This window comes from Ranitomeya imitator, chromosome 7, assembly GCF_032444005.1.
Source record: "Ranitomeya imitator isolate aRanImi1 chromosome 7, aRanImi1.pri, whole genome shotgun sequence".
NCBI classification, from domain to species: domain Eukaryota; kingdom Metazoa; phylum Chordata; class Amphibia; order Anura; family Dendrobatidae; genus Ranitomeya; species Ranitomeya imitator.
The window spans coordinates 177,336,124-177,350,055 of record NC_091288.1 but is presented as its reverse complement, the minus strand read 5'-3'; the positions used below and the strand labels follow the sequence as shown (position 1 = coordinate 177,350,055).

General features: G+C 49.2%; 1 protein-coding gene across 5 annotated transcripts in view; it reads right to left on the bottom strand.

Moving 5' to 3' along the window:
* Positions 1-569: 569 nt before the first annotated feature.
* The window catches only part of MARF1 (meiosis regulator and mRNA stability factor 1), a 60,961-nt gene continuing 47,598 nt past the window's right edge, over positions 570-13,932 (bottom strand). For 4 of the 5 annotated variants that reach the window (XM_069734101.1, XM_069734102.1, XM_069734104.1 and 1 more), the window contains exons 23-25: positions 4,262-4,322; positions 4,015-4,173; positions 570-3,048 (exon numbers count right to left, since the gene is read on the bottom strand). In XM_069734101.1, the coding sequence (XP_069590202.1) occupies positions 2,828-3,048; positions 4,015-4,173; positions 4,262-4,322 (441 nt within the window). In that variant the 3' untranslated portion in view covers positions 570-2,827. The remainder of the gene's footprint in view (positions 3,049-4,014; positions 4,174-4,261; positions 4,323-13,932) is intronic. The other variant, XM_069734105.1, reaches the window with a different exon arrangement.

Below are 13,932 nucleotides of genomic sequence, written 5' to 3'. Positions count from 1 at the left end.
GTTGCCTACTAATTAAGCATAACTTATATAGGGTGTTGATGTCATTAGACAACATCCCTCCCCATTACAGAGATGCACATCACCTGATTTACATAATTTGTAGTTGGCTCTCAAGCCTGAACAGCTTGGAGTCGGACAACATGTATAAAAAGTATCATGTGATCAAATACAACTTGCCGAATAATTCTGCACACAGTGTATTGTAAGTAGCAATCCTAAAAGTCAATATTGATCCCATAACGAGCCTTGCAATCTGACTTAGGATAAAAGCAAAACCAGATTCTCAATTTGTAGATACGATGTTTCAGGGTGTTGGCCCTCATCAGCCAAATTAGATCTCGCCCTTCGCACTGTATGAGAGGCCTCTGACTGGCGTGTAAGGGGTAACATTTCTCTTTTTTTTTTTTTTAACTTAAGTTGTGGATGTATGCTTCACTGTATGGCTAATTATCGCTCAAACTCATTGATAAGTTCCTCTACGATTGTAATAAAGTTGTCAATTCACTGAAGTGTTTCTATTATGATCTAGTGTACCCAAATGATGCCCAAAAACAAACAAAACTCTACAATGCTTGCAAATAGTTTATTGACACACAAGAATTTGGTCCCAAAACACAAAAAAAATGACGTATTGAGACTTAAATTTGAAAATAAAAAAAAAAAATAAAAAAAAGGAAGAAGAAAGACCGTGCATAATTTTAAGCCCAGACAGCTTCAACAGCCTTCACAAAGTGGTTACCCTTTATTTCAGTTACAAATGAAATTTTTTATTCTTCCAAATAAAGTATTTAATCATTTAAATCAGCCCTATAATGAATGCGTTGACTAAAATTAAATACCAGACTTTTGTCCATTTTTGGAGGACGCATGTTACCATCCGTACTAAAGTTCATTTTTCTAAAGGAGATGGTTACATGTAAAGAATTCTTGGAGGGAAATTAAAATACATAGCAGCTATCACAAATAGAATAACCTCTATGCTGTAGAATTACATTATATTTCCAGAGTGTTTCAGGTGACTTGTAGTTACATGCTATGAAACGATAACGTAACTTACAACATCGTCTTTTGTCCGCATTATGAAAAATCACACTGAATGGTTATACAACCAGAACTTTATTACTTTATTTAAAAGCAGCCTTTAAAAAAAAACAAAAAAAAAAAAAAACCACAACCTTAATCTGGACTTCATATCTGAACCCACCACCACTACTAGAGGAATTGCCTTAGGCAAGGACTCAAGCTTAGAAGTGCAGAAGGAGAGAAAAAAAAAAATAACCCGACATACACACAATTCTTATACCTACACAGTAGCTACAACTTTCAGTTGGAAGTGGCCACAATTAAAAGATTCTTGTGCAAAATCTAGAAGGTAAAACAACTTAATAGCCATGACGTAAAAGTACTTTTAATTTAGATGGCTATGGACTCTTCCTTCTCTTTTAAAGTGTATTGCAAAGAACCCAAACTTCAAACAAGGGTAGAACCTTTAGTCGAAGGTTCTACAAGGAACCATCTCTCACCCGGCAAATACAAGCCATTGTAAGAGCCAGGTTAGCCTAGAAGGAGTCTGAGGCCTTCTGACACTATGCGGTCAAACAAAGTCCACCGGCTTTCCTGAAAGTGCGGCTTTTCTCAAAGCCATCCAGTGATTTCTTCTACTCCTAGGTTTCCAAGAACCCAATTCATTTTAATAAAAACATCTACAGACAGACAGTTAAAAAAGACAAATATGCCCTTCTGTCAAACCATCCCTTCCCCCTCATCTGCCAAGTCTTAAAACGAAATGCAAGCCAAATCAAGGTTCACGGAGAAAAATCTTGACATTTCCACTTGCGGGCAACCCTTCTGTTTTCAGTGGAAACGACAACACCTACTGAACTTGACTGTGCTATACCTGCGATTGCGCCTTCATCTATTATTTATGCATTTGATGCATAGTAATATATAAAGAAGTCAGAAACCTATACGTGCAAAAAACTTTACATCCTTCCAAAGACATGGTCAAGGTAACGTATTCCCCCAGTCAATGCAAAACAACTAAAAGCACATCGGACTTTTTTTGGAAACTCATCTGTGGATCACACAAAATAAAGGCAGCTTGGGTCATATGGTTGGAAAATAGAGTTCTTCAGTGCGAAACAGGAAAAAAAAAATATTTTTACATTGTAGAATTATTTCTGAAATGTTCCAAAATATTTTTGTGCAGTCCTCGCAAGTCACCTGAAATACCCGAATTATGTAGAAAACCTAAAGCTCACTGCATGAATATGATCAATTCTACACTCTCAAGTCATCATTCTGTTCTTAAGAGTGTCAATCAAGAGACGGGAAAGGGCAAGATTGTCTTCACAAAGGATCTAGAAGGTGGAGGCTTGTCGTAAAAAGATAAAACTGTACCTGACACTGAGCTGACTGACCATGCCTTAAGTATAATACTGCTTGAAGAAATGGATGTAAAACAGTCTACTATACAAAGTCACACTAAAGATTTGGGCTTCTATTCATGATGAGGCCTCGACAAAATAAAAAAAAAAAAAAGTGAATTCATCTTAAATTTTCCAAGCAGTTTTTTTTCCCACCATTCATATTATGAAACCCGTCCAACAAGGTATCAAAAGAGAAGAAAAAAAAAAGAAAAAAAAAAAAAAAAATCATACCATCAATGCTTAAAAATAAGAGCTTTTGAAGCAGCATAATATAAAGGGATAGGACCAAAAATACAGCAATCCGCATGGGGTTCGCTGCTTGGTAAAGATTACTTAGGAGAATGAACCCTGTGTGTCCTAGAGCAGACATGAAAACAAAAAAATAAAATGATTAAAGATTACAATTTTGTGACAGGTGCAAATGAGAAGTTTGCAGCTAGTCTGACGCGGTTTCTACTTGGTTTCTTGACTGGGCTTTCCGGTATTTCCTTCGAAAGCTTGGACTCCGTTGGGTCAGCAGCAGAGGGCTCGGCAGGATCTTCTATACAGTTAGAAGGTGCATTTTCCCCCAACAGCGAGTGGTTAGATTGTGGGTTCTGGGAGTCATCGATTACAAAACCTATAAGGAAAACGCATTAATAAATGCAAGAAAAATAATTTATACAAAAAAAACAAAAACAAACCTGAAATGCCATATCTAGATGTAATCTACTGTAGATCATAGCGGTGCGTGTGCATAGTCCAGCTCTTACATGGTGTAGACTTCACTACATCTAGCCCATGGAAACTCCGTATCTGTGCTAAGAGTCCATTTACATCAGGGGTGCACAACCTCAGCAGCCACATTTGGCTCACTATGCCACCCTGTGTGGCCCCCTAACCAACTCACCACAGAAATCGTTGTCTAACTTTACAGAATAAACTGTCCTGGATGTACATGGGAAATACCGCTCTTTGGTGAAAATACAGGGTTAAAGTTTTATATAATGACCAGCCGGCTCCAATTTGCAGTTGCCTGAGCTAGTGGGTGGAGAATAACTGCTATGATCTCCGCTATACACTGCAGCCCACGCAGATGCAGCAATGAGGAAATTCTACAGCAGTACTGAGCTGTGTAGATGTGAATCAAGCTCTAAAACGAGAAGTAGAAGACTGAATTTTCTCACTCTGCTCCTTACCTCTCCATAGAGTATAATAGGAGGACTAATCAGATACCTCACTGTACTGACAGTTGATCTTGTTACAAACATATTGGAGTAGTATTGTTTTTTTTATGGTTTTTTTACCCTTCACAGTGGATAATAAGTTCTGAAAGCAGGGGTGAGAAGTGGCTCACACATGTCTTATCAACTACATAGCCCATAATGAATAGCGCTGGCTGCTCACTCAACCAAGCTCCCACTTGATATCTAATCCTATACAATCTCCCTCTTTATGCTTTGCCTACAAGTGACATCACATACACAACATGTGTGGCGACAAAGATGTTTTAGGATTATGCTAAATGTAGGTATTGCTTAACGTCCCTTTAGGGGTTTACACAGGTCAGTAATATCTAGATTTGGCAGAATTCGTCTAGTTTTACCAGAGAAATGTTCTTCAAATAGCATGAGGTCTCCTCCAGACAGCTGAACCACCGGATCTGGGTGTAATTGAGGAGATGGAAGGCATGAAGGAACGGGGCCACACAAGAGATCGACCGGCGAGGTGAGGCACAGTAATTCTTTTTCCGTCTGATGACAAACTAAAATTGGAAAAAAAAAAAAAAATTGAAGTTTTTTTTTGCTTAAGTTACTTCGATTTCTAGTAAACTATGGTAATTACAAACTCACCCTTCATGTCATTCTTCAGCACTACAATTCTTTTATGTCCATGTCCCTTAATCCAAACCACCTAAGAGTAAGTAAAAAAAATGTCTCCATAAACCTAGAAACTAATGTCATTCTAAAGATTTTATGGCAGTAACGGAGTCTTTTTACTAAAGTAGAATTTGGTTGGCAGCAGGTTATGTGGCAATCCAAATGAAAGGGCAACTCAACTTATTTTAGTAATTTTGCCCAGCATGGAATCTTTTTCTCCGAGCCAGTCATTGGGGGACACCGGATCATGGGTGTTATGCCGCTTGCCACTAGGAGGACACTAAGTAAAACACAAATAATTTACTGCTCCTCTGCAGTATACACCCCTTGACTGGCCAGTAACGACCCAGTTCGGTAGTAAAGCAGTAGGAGTATAAGAAAAACCAAGACAAGTAAACTTTAAAAACTGAGGAACAAACCACAACAACAACCAGCCGATAGGCTAACAGGGTGGGTGCAGTGTCCCCCAATGATTGGCTCGGAGAAAAAGATTTTACGGTGAGTACACAAAAATCTCCTTTTCTCCTACGCCTCATTGGGGGACATAGGACCATGGGATGTCCTAAAGCAGGTCCTGGGTGGGGAGCAATTGCACTGCTAAAACCCCATGTACCAATGGCTTACTGAGGTACCGCTGTCTACAGAATGCACCTGCCAAGGGCAGCGTCTGCCAAAGCCTGGGTATGAACCTGATGGTCCAGTCTGCACACCTTCACGAAGCACTAAGTCACAGCTTTGCAAAAGCTGTTGTGCTGAAGCCTGGTGCCGAATGGCCCAAGAAGCATCGACCGACTGAGTCGAATGCACCTTAATCCCTGCTGGGACAGGGGTGTTCCTGACGCAGTAGGATTCCTGAATAGTGGAGCGAATCCACTTGGCTAGAGTGGCCTTTGAGGCGGGTAGACATTTCCTATGTCCCTCCGGGAAAACGAACAGGACATCCGACTTACGGAAGGGAGCCGTGCGAGATATGTACCACCAAAGAGCTCTAACCACATCCAGAGTATGGAGAGCTTTCACGATATGATGGGTTGGTGCCGGACAGAATGACGGCAAGACAATGTCCTCATTTAGATGAAAGAAGGAGACAACTTTAGGTAGGCAAGCAGGAGAGGTTCTCAAAACTACCTTGTCTGGATCGGGGGGGGGGGGGGGGGAAGGGAGGAAAAAAAAAAAAAAAATCAGAAAAGGGGGTCAGCAAGAGAGGGCTGCCACCTCAGAAACTCTCATGATTGACGTAATCGCCACGAGAAAGACCACCTTCCATGAAAGGAGAGCGAGAGAGATGTCCTGCAATGGTTCGAAAGGGCCTCCTGAAGAACTCCGAGAACCAAGTTAAGATCCCATGAAGCCAAAGGCATTCTGTAGGGAGAGACCACCCTGGAGACTACTTGGATGAACGTCTTAATGGGCAGTCTGAAAGCGATCTTTCGTAGGAATAGAACAGACAATGCAGACACTTGTCCCTTGAGCGAGCCTAGGGCAAAGCCTGACTAAACCTGATTGGAGAAACTCCAAAATGGACGGAATGGAAAACACCAGAGGAGAACGTCCATGGGCATTGCACCATGAAAAGAAGATGCGCCAGATATGATGATATATGCGCATGGATACGGGTTTCCTAGCACTAATCATGGTAGAAGAAACCCCTGGAGAGAATCCGGCTTGGGCTAAAATCCAGGATTCAATGGCCACGCCGTCAAAGACAGGGCCCCAGAGTTCTGGTGGCAAATTGGGCCCTGTGAGAGAAGATTCATGTGATCTGGAAGCCGCCAGGGGACGTCGGCGACTATTTGGACGAGTTAAGCGTACCATGCTCTGCGCGGCCAATCCGGCACAACGAGGATCACCGATCTCCTCTCTGCCCTGATCTTCTTGACTCTCGGGAGCAGAGCAAGAGGCGGAAACATGTATGGCAGCTGGAACCGATGCCACGACAGGACCAGAGCATCTGCTCCGATGGCGCAAGGATCGCGGGATCAAGCAATGAACTGGGGACCCGGGTTGTTGAGCCTCGAGGCCATGAGATCCACATCCGGCATCCCCCAGCAAAGACAAACCTGCTGGGAGACTTCCGGAAGGAGGGATCACTCGCCCGAGGCAAGACCTTGGCGACTGAGGAAGTCCGCTTCCCAATTTTCCACACCCAGTATGTGCATTGCTGAGATGAGAGAAAGATTGGTCTCGGCCCAGCGTAGGATGTGGGAGACTTCGAGCACGGCTGCCCTGCTGCGGGTTCCCCCTTGCCGGTTGATATACGCCACGGCTGTGACGTTGTCTGATTGGATGGCCTGTAAGAAGGTGGTGAAAGTGGCGTAAGGCAAGTGTGATCGCTCGAATCTCCAAGATATTGATTGGAAGATGCGACTCTTGTGGACCAACGACCCTGTGCCATGTGGTGATTGAAAACTGCGCCCCAGCCCAACATGCTGGCATCGGTGGTCACCACTAGCCAGCGCACTGGGAGAGAGGACTTCCCTTGGTCCAGGGAGGACTGCAGCGTCCACCACCTGAGGGTCTGCCTGACCTGTGGGGACAGGTGAAAACGACGGTCGAGGGAAAACGGACTCCTGTCCCAGGCTAACAGCAGCGCCTGTTGCAGGGGACGGAGATGGAACTGCCCAAACGGAACGGCTTCCATCGCCGCAACCATTTTCCCGAGGATGCGCATCGTGAAGCGAATGGAGTGAGGGACTGGGCGGGAGAGCTTGCGCACTCCCTGTTGTAAGGACAAGACCTTCTCTGGGAGGGAGAATGACTAACTCGCGGGAAGAGTCCAAAATCATGCCCAGGAAGCAGAATTGCTGAGCCGGCACAGGAGATGATTTCTCAAAGTTGATTTTCCAACCCAGGCGAGAAAGAATCCACGGTGATACTTACAGACTCCTCGCAGGCAGACTGGGACGGACCCCTGATTAAAAAGGTCATCCAGATACGGAAGGACTACCACTCCCCGAGCTTGAAGAATGGCCATGACAGCCGCCATGACCTTAGTGAAGACTCTGGGGCAGTGGCGAGTCCAAAGGGCAAGGCCACAAACTCGAAGTGTTCTCTCTTGACTGCGAAGTGCGGGAACTGCTGATGAGAGGTAAAAATTGGAATATGTAGATAAGCATCCTTGATGTCTATGGATGCAAGGAACTCTCCTTTTTCCAGGGACGCGACAACGGAATGGAGCGAGTCCATCCTGAAGTGTCGGACCCGTACAAACTTGTTTAGCAGTTGGAGGTCCAGTATGGGCTGTAGAGTCCCGTCCCTCTTTGGGACCACGAATTAGGTTGGAGTAAAACCCTTTGAACCTTTGGTCTCGAGGGACCGGAACGATGACACTGTCCCTTTGAAGCGCCTGTAAGGCCTGAAGATGTGACGCCCTTGCTTTGGGGGGAGAAGACTGGAAGAAGCGCGGAGGGGAGGGGGGGGGGGGTTAAGAAAACTTGATTTTGTATCCGGAAAACACGAGCTCTCTGACCCACTCGTTGTGAACGACCGAGAGCAAATTTTGACGCAACGAATGTTTAGACGTCCGCCTACTTTGTCGGTGTCCACCGAACACGTCGACGGGTCATTGTGTAGAAGGTTTAAGGGATGCGGATGACTTAAGGCCAGAAGGTCTCAGTCTGGGTTTCCAGGAACGGTTGGGTCTGTATGAGACCTGGGGATTTCTGTTTTCCCACTGTCCCTAACCAGGGGAAGTGGAGGACCAACTGGAGCTGTTACAAAAGGACCAGAATCGAAATGGTTGTTGATTCCAAAAAGGCCGGGCAGGTTTTTGCTGGGGGAAGAAATTTACTCTTCCCTCTGGTAGGGTCAGAAATAATTTGGTCTAGTTTCTCCCCAAATAAACGGCCAGCTTGGTAAGGTAAAGAAGTCAGCGACTTTTTTAGAAGCAGAATCTGCTCGCCAATCACAGAGCCACAAGGCCCTCCTGATGGAGATTGCGTTTGCAGCCGCTTGCGCTGCGCAATTCGTAGCATCTATGGAAGCGTTAACTACGAAATCTCTGGCCTGAGCCATCTGGTTAGCTAGTCTAGCCGCCTCTGGGGGGAGATTACTGTCGTGGACGGTAGAGGTTACCACCTCTGCCCAGGCAACCATTGCCTTAGCCAACCAGGTAGTGGCAAAAGATGGAAGGAGAGCTGCTCCTGAGGCGTCAAAGACTGAGCAAGCCAGGTAGTCAATTTGAAGGTCAGAAGGATTTTTGACTGATGAACCGTCGAACAGAGATATAGGGATTTTTGTGTGTACTCACCGTAAAATCCTTTTCTCCGAGCCACTCATTGGGGGACACAGGACCATGGGTTATGCTGCTGTCACTAGGAGGCTGACACTAAGCTGAGACAAAAAAAAGGTTAGCTCCTCCCCTGCAGTATACACCCTCGTACTGGCTTCCAGACACCCAGTTCAGTGCAAAAGCAGTAGGATAGTAACAATATAACAAGTAACAATAGAATATAACATGTCAAACAAACAGTCAAGATCAAAAAACAAGATCACGAGCCGAAAGGCTACCAGGGTGGGTGCTGTGTCCCCCAATGAGTGGCTCGGAAAAAAGGATTTTACGGTGAGTACACACAAAAATCCCTATTTCTCCTTCGTCTCATTGGGGGACACAGGACCATGGGACGTCCCAAAGCAGTCCCTGGGAGGGAAACAATACAACCAAATAACTCCGTGTACCATCTGACTACAAATGCGCAACGGCCGCCTGCAGGATACGCCTGCCAAGGGCCGCGTCTGCAGAGGAGTGAATGTGAACATTGTAATGCTTTGTGAAAGTATGCAGGCTGGACCACGTTGCGGCCTTGCAAACCTGCTCCGCTGTTGCCTGGTGCCGGATGGCCCAGGAAGCACCCATCGACCGAGTGGAGTGAGCCCTAATCCCCGCTGGGATAGGACTGCCCCTGACCCGATAGGATTCCTGGATAGCAGATCGGATCCATCTGGCTATCGTGGATTTAGACGCAGCCAAACCCTTTCTGTGACCCTCCGGGAGCACGAAAAGGGCGTCCGATTTTCTGAAGTGAGCCGTTCTGGAAATGTACCTCCTGAGGGCCCTTACCACGTCCAGAGTATGGAGAGCCTTCTCGACCCTATGTTTGGGCTGCGGGCAAAAGGAGGGAAGAATGATGTCCTCATTGAGGTGGAAAGATGAGACCACCTTCGGAAGAAACGCCGGAGAAGGACGTAGGACTACCTTGTCCTGATGAAAGGCAAGGAAAGGAGCCCGGCAGGATAAAGCGGCGAGCTCTGAAACCCTTCTGATGGACGTCACCGCTACCAGGAAGGCAACCTTCCAAGAGAGGACAGAGAGCGGAACGTCTTGAAGGGGTTCGAACGGAGGTTCCTGAAGAACCCCCAGGACCAAGTTGAGATCCCAGGTCTCTAGCGGCATCCTGTAGGGAGGAACCACATGGGAGACTCCCTGGATGAAAGTCTTGACCTGAAGGTTGGTGGCGATCCTACGCTGGAAAAGCACGGATAACGCTGAGATCTGACCTTTGAGGGAACTCAGGGCCAAACCGGAGTCCAGACCAGACTGAAGGAAATTCAAGATGCAAGGGATAGAGAAAACGAGCGGAGGGTGACCCCGGAGCCTGCACCATGAGAAGAAGGTTTTCCAGACGCGGTGGTAGATGGAGGCGGAAGACGCCTTGCGAGCACTTAACATGGTGGGGATGACCTGCTGAGAGAAACCGGCACGAGTTAGAATCCAGGTTTCAACAGCCACGCCGTTAAACGTAGGGCCCCTGAGCTCTGATGGTAGATCGGTCCTTGGCGAAGCAGGTCTGGGCGGTCTGGCAACCGCAAGGGAACGTCGGCTACGAGCTGAACGAGCTCCGCGTACCAAGCGCGACGAGGCCAGTCTGGGGCGACCAAGATGACTGGAACTCCCTCCGTCTTGATCTTTCGGATCACCTTCGGCAGTAAGGGAAGGGGAGGGAACATGTATGGGAGCTGAAAATGATGCCACGGAGAAATCAGCGCGTCCACTCCTATGGCCTGGGGATCCAGAGATCGAGCAATGAAGTTGTGGACTTTGGCGTTCAATCTGGACGCCATCAGATCCACGTCCGGGGTCCCCCAGCGAAGACAGATCTGGTGAAAAATCTCTGGGTGGAGTTCCCACTCCCCCGAGGCAAGGCCCTGGCGGCTCAGGAAGTCCGCCGCCCAGTTCTCGACTCCCGGAATGTGCACCGCAGAGATGATGGAATGGTTGGTTTCGGCCCAACGAAGGATGAGGGAGACTTCCTGCATCGCCGCCCTGCTGCGGGTACCCCCCTGGTGGTTGATGTAAGCCACCGCCGTGACGTTGTCCGATTGGACTAGTACTGGGTGACCCGCGAGCAGGGCGTGAAAGCGACTCAGTGCAAGTCTGATAGCACGAATCTCCAGGATGTTGATGGGGAGTTTGGATTCCCGAACTGTCCAGCGGCCCTGGGCAGAGTGGTGGAGGAACACCGCCCCCCAGCCAAGAAGACTGGCGTCGGTAGTTACCACTAACCAGCGGATCGGGAGGAAGGACTTCCCCTGGAGAAGAGATGGGCCCAGGGTCCACCATACGAGAGATTGTCTGACCCCCGGGGACAGGGGACAAGGGCGGTCGAGAGATGAGATACTCCTGTCCCAGTTGTCCAGCAAAGCCTGTTGCAAGGGACGGAGATGGAGTTGAGCAAAAGGAACTGCTTCGATTGCTGCAACCATCTTTCCCAGGATCTTCATGGCGAACCGAATGGTTCGCGGGCGAGGATGACAGAGCGTTCGGGCTCCTTGCTGAAGTGCTTGGGCCTTGGACCTAGGAAGCAAGACCAGCCCCCTCAAAGTGTCCAGGATCATTCCCAGAAAAGAGATCCGATGGGCAGGAACGGGAGAGGACTTGTCCAAGTTGATCAACCAACCTAGGCGCGAAAGAGAATCCAGGGTAATGTGGACGCTTGACTCGCAGGCTTGAAAAGACGGGCCCTTTATGAGGAGATCGTCTAAGTAAGGTAACACGACGACTCCTCGAGAATGAAGGATGGCCATGACAGCCGCCATGACCTTGGTAAATACCCTGGGCGCCGTGGCGAGACCGAAGGGTAAGGCCGTGAACTGGAAGTGATCCTCCAGAATGGCAAAGCGGAGGAACCTCTGATGAGACGGGAAAATCGGGATGCGAAGATGGACATCAAGGATGCCTATCGAGGCCAGAAATTCCCCTCTTTCCATCGAAGAGATGACCGATCTGAGCGTTTCCATCCTGAAGTGCCGGACTCTTACGCACTTGTTCAGGAGCTTCAGATCCAAAATGGGCCGCACTTTTCCGTCCTTCTTTGGCACGACGAAGAGGTTTGAGTAGAAACCTTTGAACCTCTTGTGTTCCGGGACCGGGACAATGACCCCGCTCTGGCGGAGGATGTGAATGGCGGAAAGAAGGGCGCGAGACTGAGCTGCCGAACTGGGAAGACGAGAGGGGAAAAACCGAGTTGGAGGAGGAGAGGAGAACTCTATCTTGTAGCCAGACGATACCAGATCCCTGACCCATTCGTCGTGCACGACGGAGAGCCAGGCTTGCTGAAAAAGGAGTAGGCGTCCGCCTACTCTGATGGTATCGACTGGCACCGTTCCCGAGTCATTGAGACGGGAATCTGGGAGGTCTGGAACCTCGGGTTCTGGGCTGCCTCGGTTTCCCGCGCCAGGAAGGATTCGGCCTGAAGGAGGGGCGAGTGTCTCTGTCTGTGCGAGCGGAACGGTCTGATCTGGGAAGACCGGAAGGATTGGACCAGGCTGGGCTGGTACGAAAGGGCCGAAAGCGAAAGTAAGGCTGGCGCTGGAAAGCCGCCTTGGGCCTCTGTTGGGGAAGGAACTTGCTCTTTCCCCCCGTGGCATCGGAAATAAGCTGGTCAAGCTTTTCGCCGAAAAGGCGCCCGCTTTGAAAAGGGAGAGAGATCAGGGATTTTTTAGAAGAGGAGTCTGCGCGCCACTCTCGGAGCCAAAGAGCCCTTCTAATAGCGATGGCGTTAGAAGCCGCCGATGCTGCGCAATTCGCTGCGTCGAGAGATGCGTACATTACATAATCGCTAGCCATGGCTAACTGCTTAGCCAGGTCCGCCATCTCAGACGGGAGGTCCTGTTCCTGAATGGATTTCGCTAGAGCGTCCGCCCAGGAAACCATAGCCTTGGTCACCCAAGCCGCGGCGAAGGAGGGGGACAGGGAAGAGCCAGAGGCTTCATACACTGAACGAGCTAGAGAGTCTAGCTGGCGTTCAGTGGGACTCTTAATTGAAGCGCCCTCCGGAACTGAAAGAAGCGTTTTAGAAGCTAGGCGTGAGACCGGCGGATCTACTGAAGGGGGATCCGTCCAGTCTTTCACGAGATCCGCTGAGAAGGGATACTTCGATACCAGGTCCTTCTTACCCGTGAAACGCTTATCTGGACGCTCCCTGTGACGCCTGACTATATCCAGAAAGGCTGGATGAGAGGCAAAAGATTTGTGGGAACGTTTGGATCTGGTAAAAGAGACCGCGTGTTCCGGAGCGGAATTAGCGTTATCATCCACCTTAAGTGCGTGATCGACTGCTACAATGAGGGAGTCAACCGTAGCTCTGAACTCCGGAGCCTCCGGGTCCAATGATACCTCGGACTCATGTTCAGAGTCGTGAACGCTGTGAGCCCCCAAAGAGGGTGAGCGAGAGGTGGAGCTGCCAGAGTCTGAGCGGCGAGGAGAGCGCTCAGGAGAGGTAGTGCGGATCCGTTTTCTGGATGACCATGCCTCTTTAAGTGGAGAGCGGCCCCTGCTGGCTGACGATTCCCCTGCTATGGAGGGATCTCTTAACACCTGTAACGGATTGCCCCGTTCCCCGGGAGGATTTTGAATGGATTTGATGGCGTTGGCTAAAAAATCCACGGACTGCGAGAGTGAAGCGACCCACGGGGGGGGGGGACTAGGTCCGCCAGAGTCGGTGGCGGTGGAGGGCTCCTGGGCACATGGAGCATCGCAGGCAGAGCAGAGGGGAGAACTTTGAGGCCTAGGAAGTGGGGCCTGGCAGGTGGTACACGCAGAAAAAAAGGTCGTATGCACCTTAGAGGATTTTTTGGACCTTGACTGCGACATGATTCTAATGCAAGAAAACCCACAGGGACTATAATCTATGACCGTGCCTGGGAAGCAGAGGGCGACGCTGCAGAGGAGAAGCTGACGATGTCTCCTTACCCCGGTCCTGTGTCCCGCTGTCCTGGGAAGCCGAACTGTGAAGCCTGAGATAGGAAACTGGCTGCACGTGGGCGCTGTGACACCGAGATGCGGCAGAGCTGGAGCTGCGGCGTGCAGTGAGGACCAAGATGGCCGCCGAGATCAGGAGAGAGATCTCGGCGGCTGCGAGAAGCGCCAGGGACCGGGGGCTAAATTTGCGGCCTCGGCCCGGCGCGCGGCCGCAAAGTGTCGACGCTTCAGCCCACCTATACTGCGCTACAGCCCACCAATGTGTCATGCTTAGGAGGAGCCCTCCGGACCACCGGCGACCCCCCCCCCCATCCCCCACGAGACACTTACCCCGAGGAGGTGAGAGGAGCCTTAGGATGGCTGGGACGGTGCAGGGGTTGGGAAGCCTCCATCCACCAGCCCCAGACAGGGGGGTGGAGAGGAACCGTCCACCACCTGAGTCACA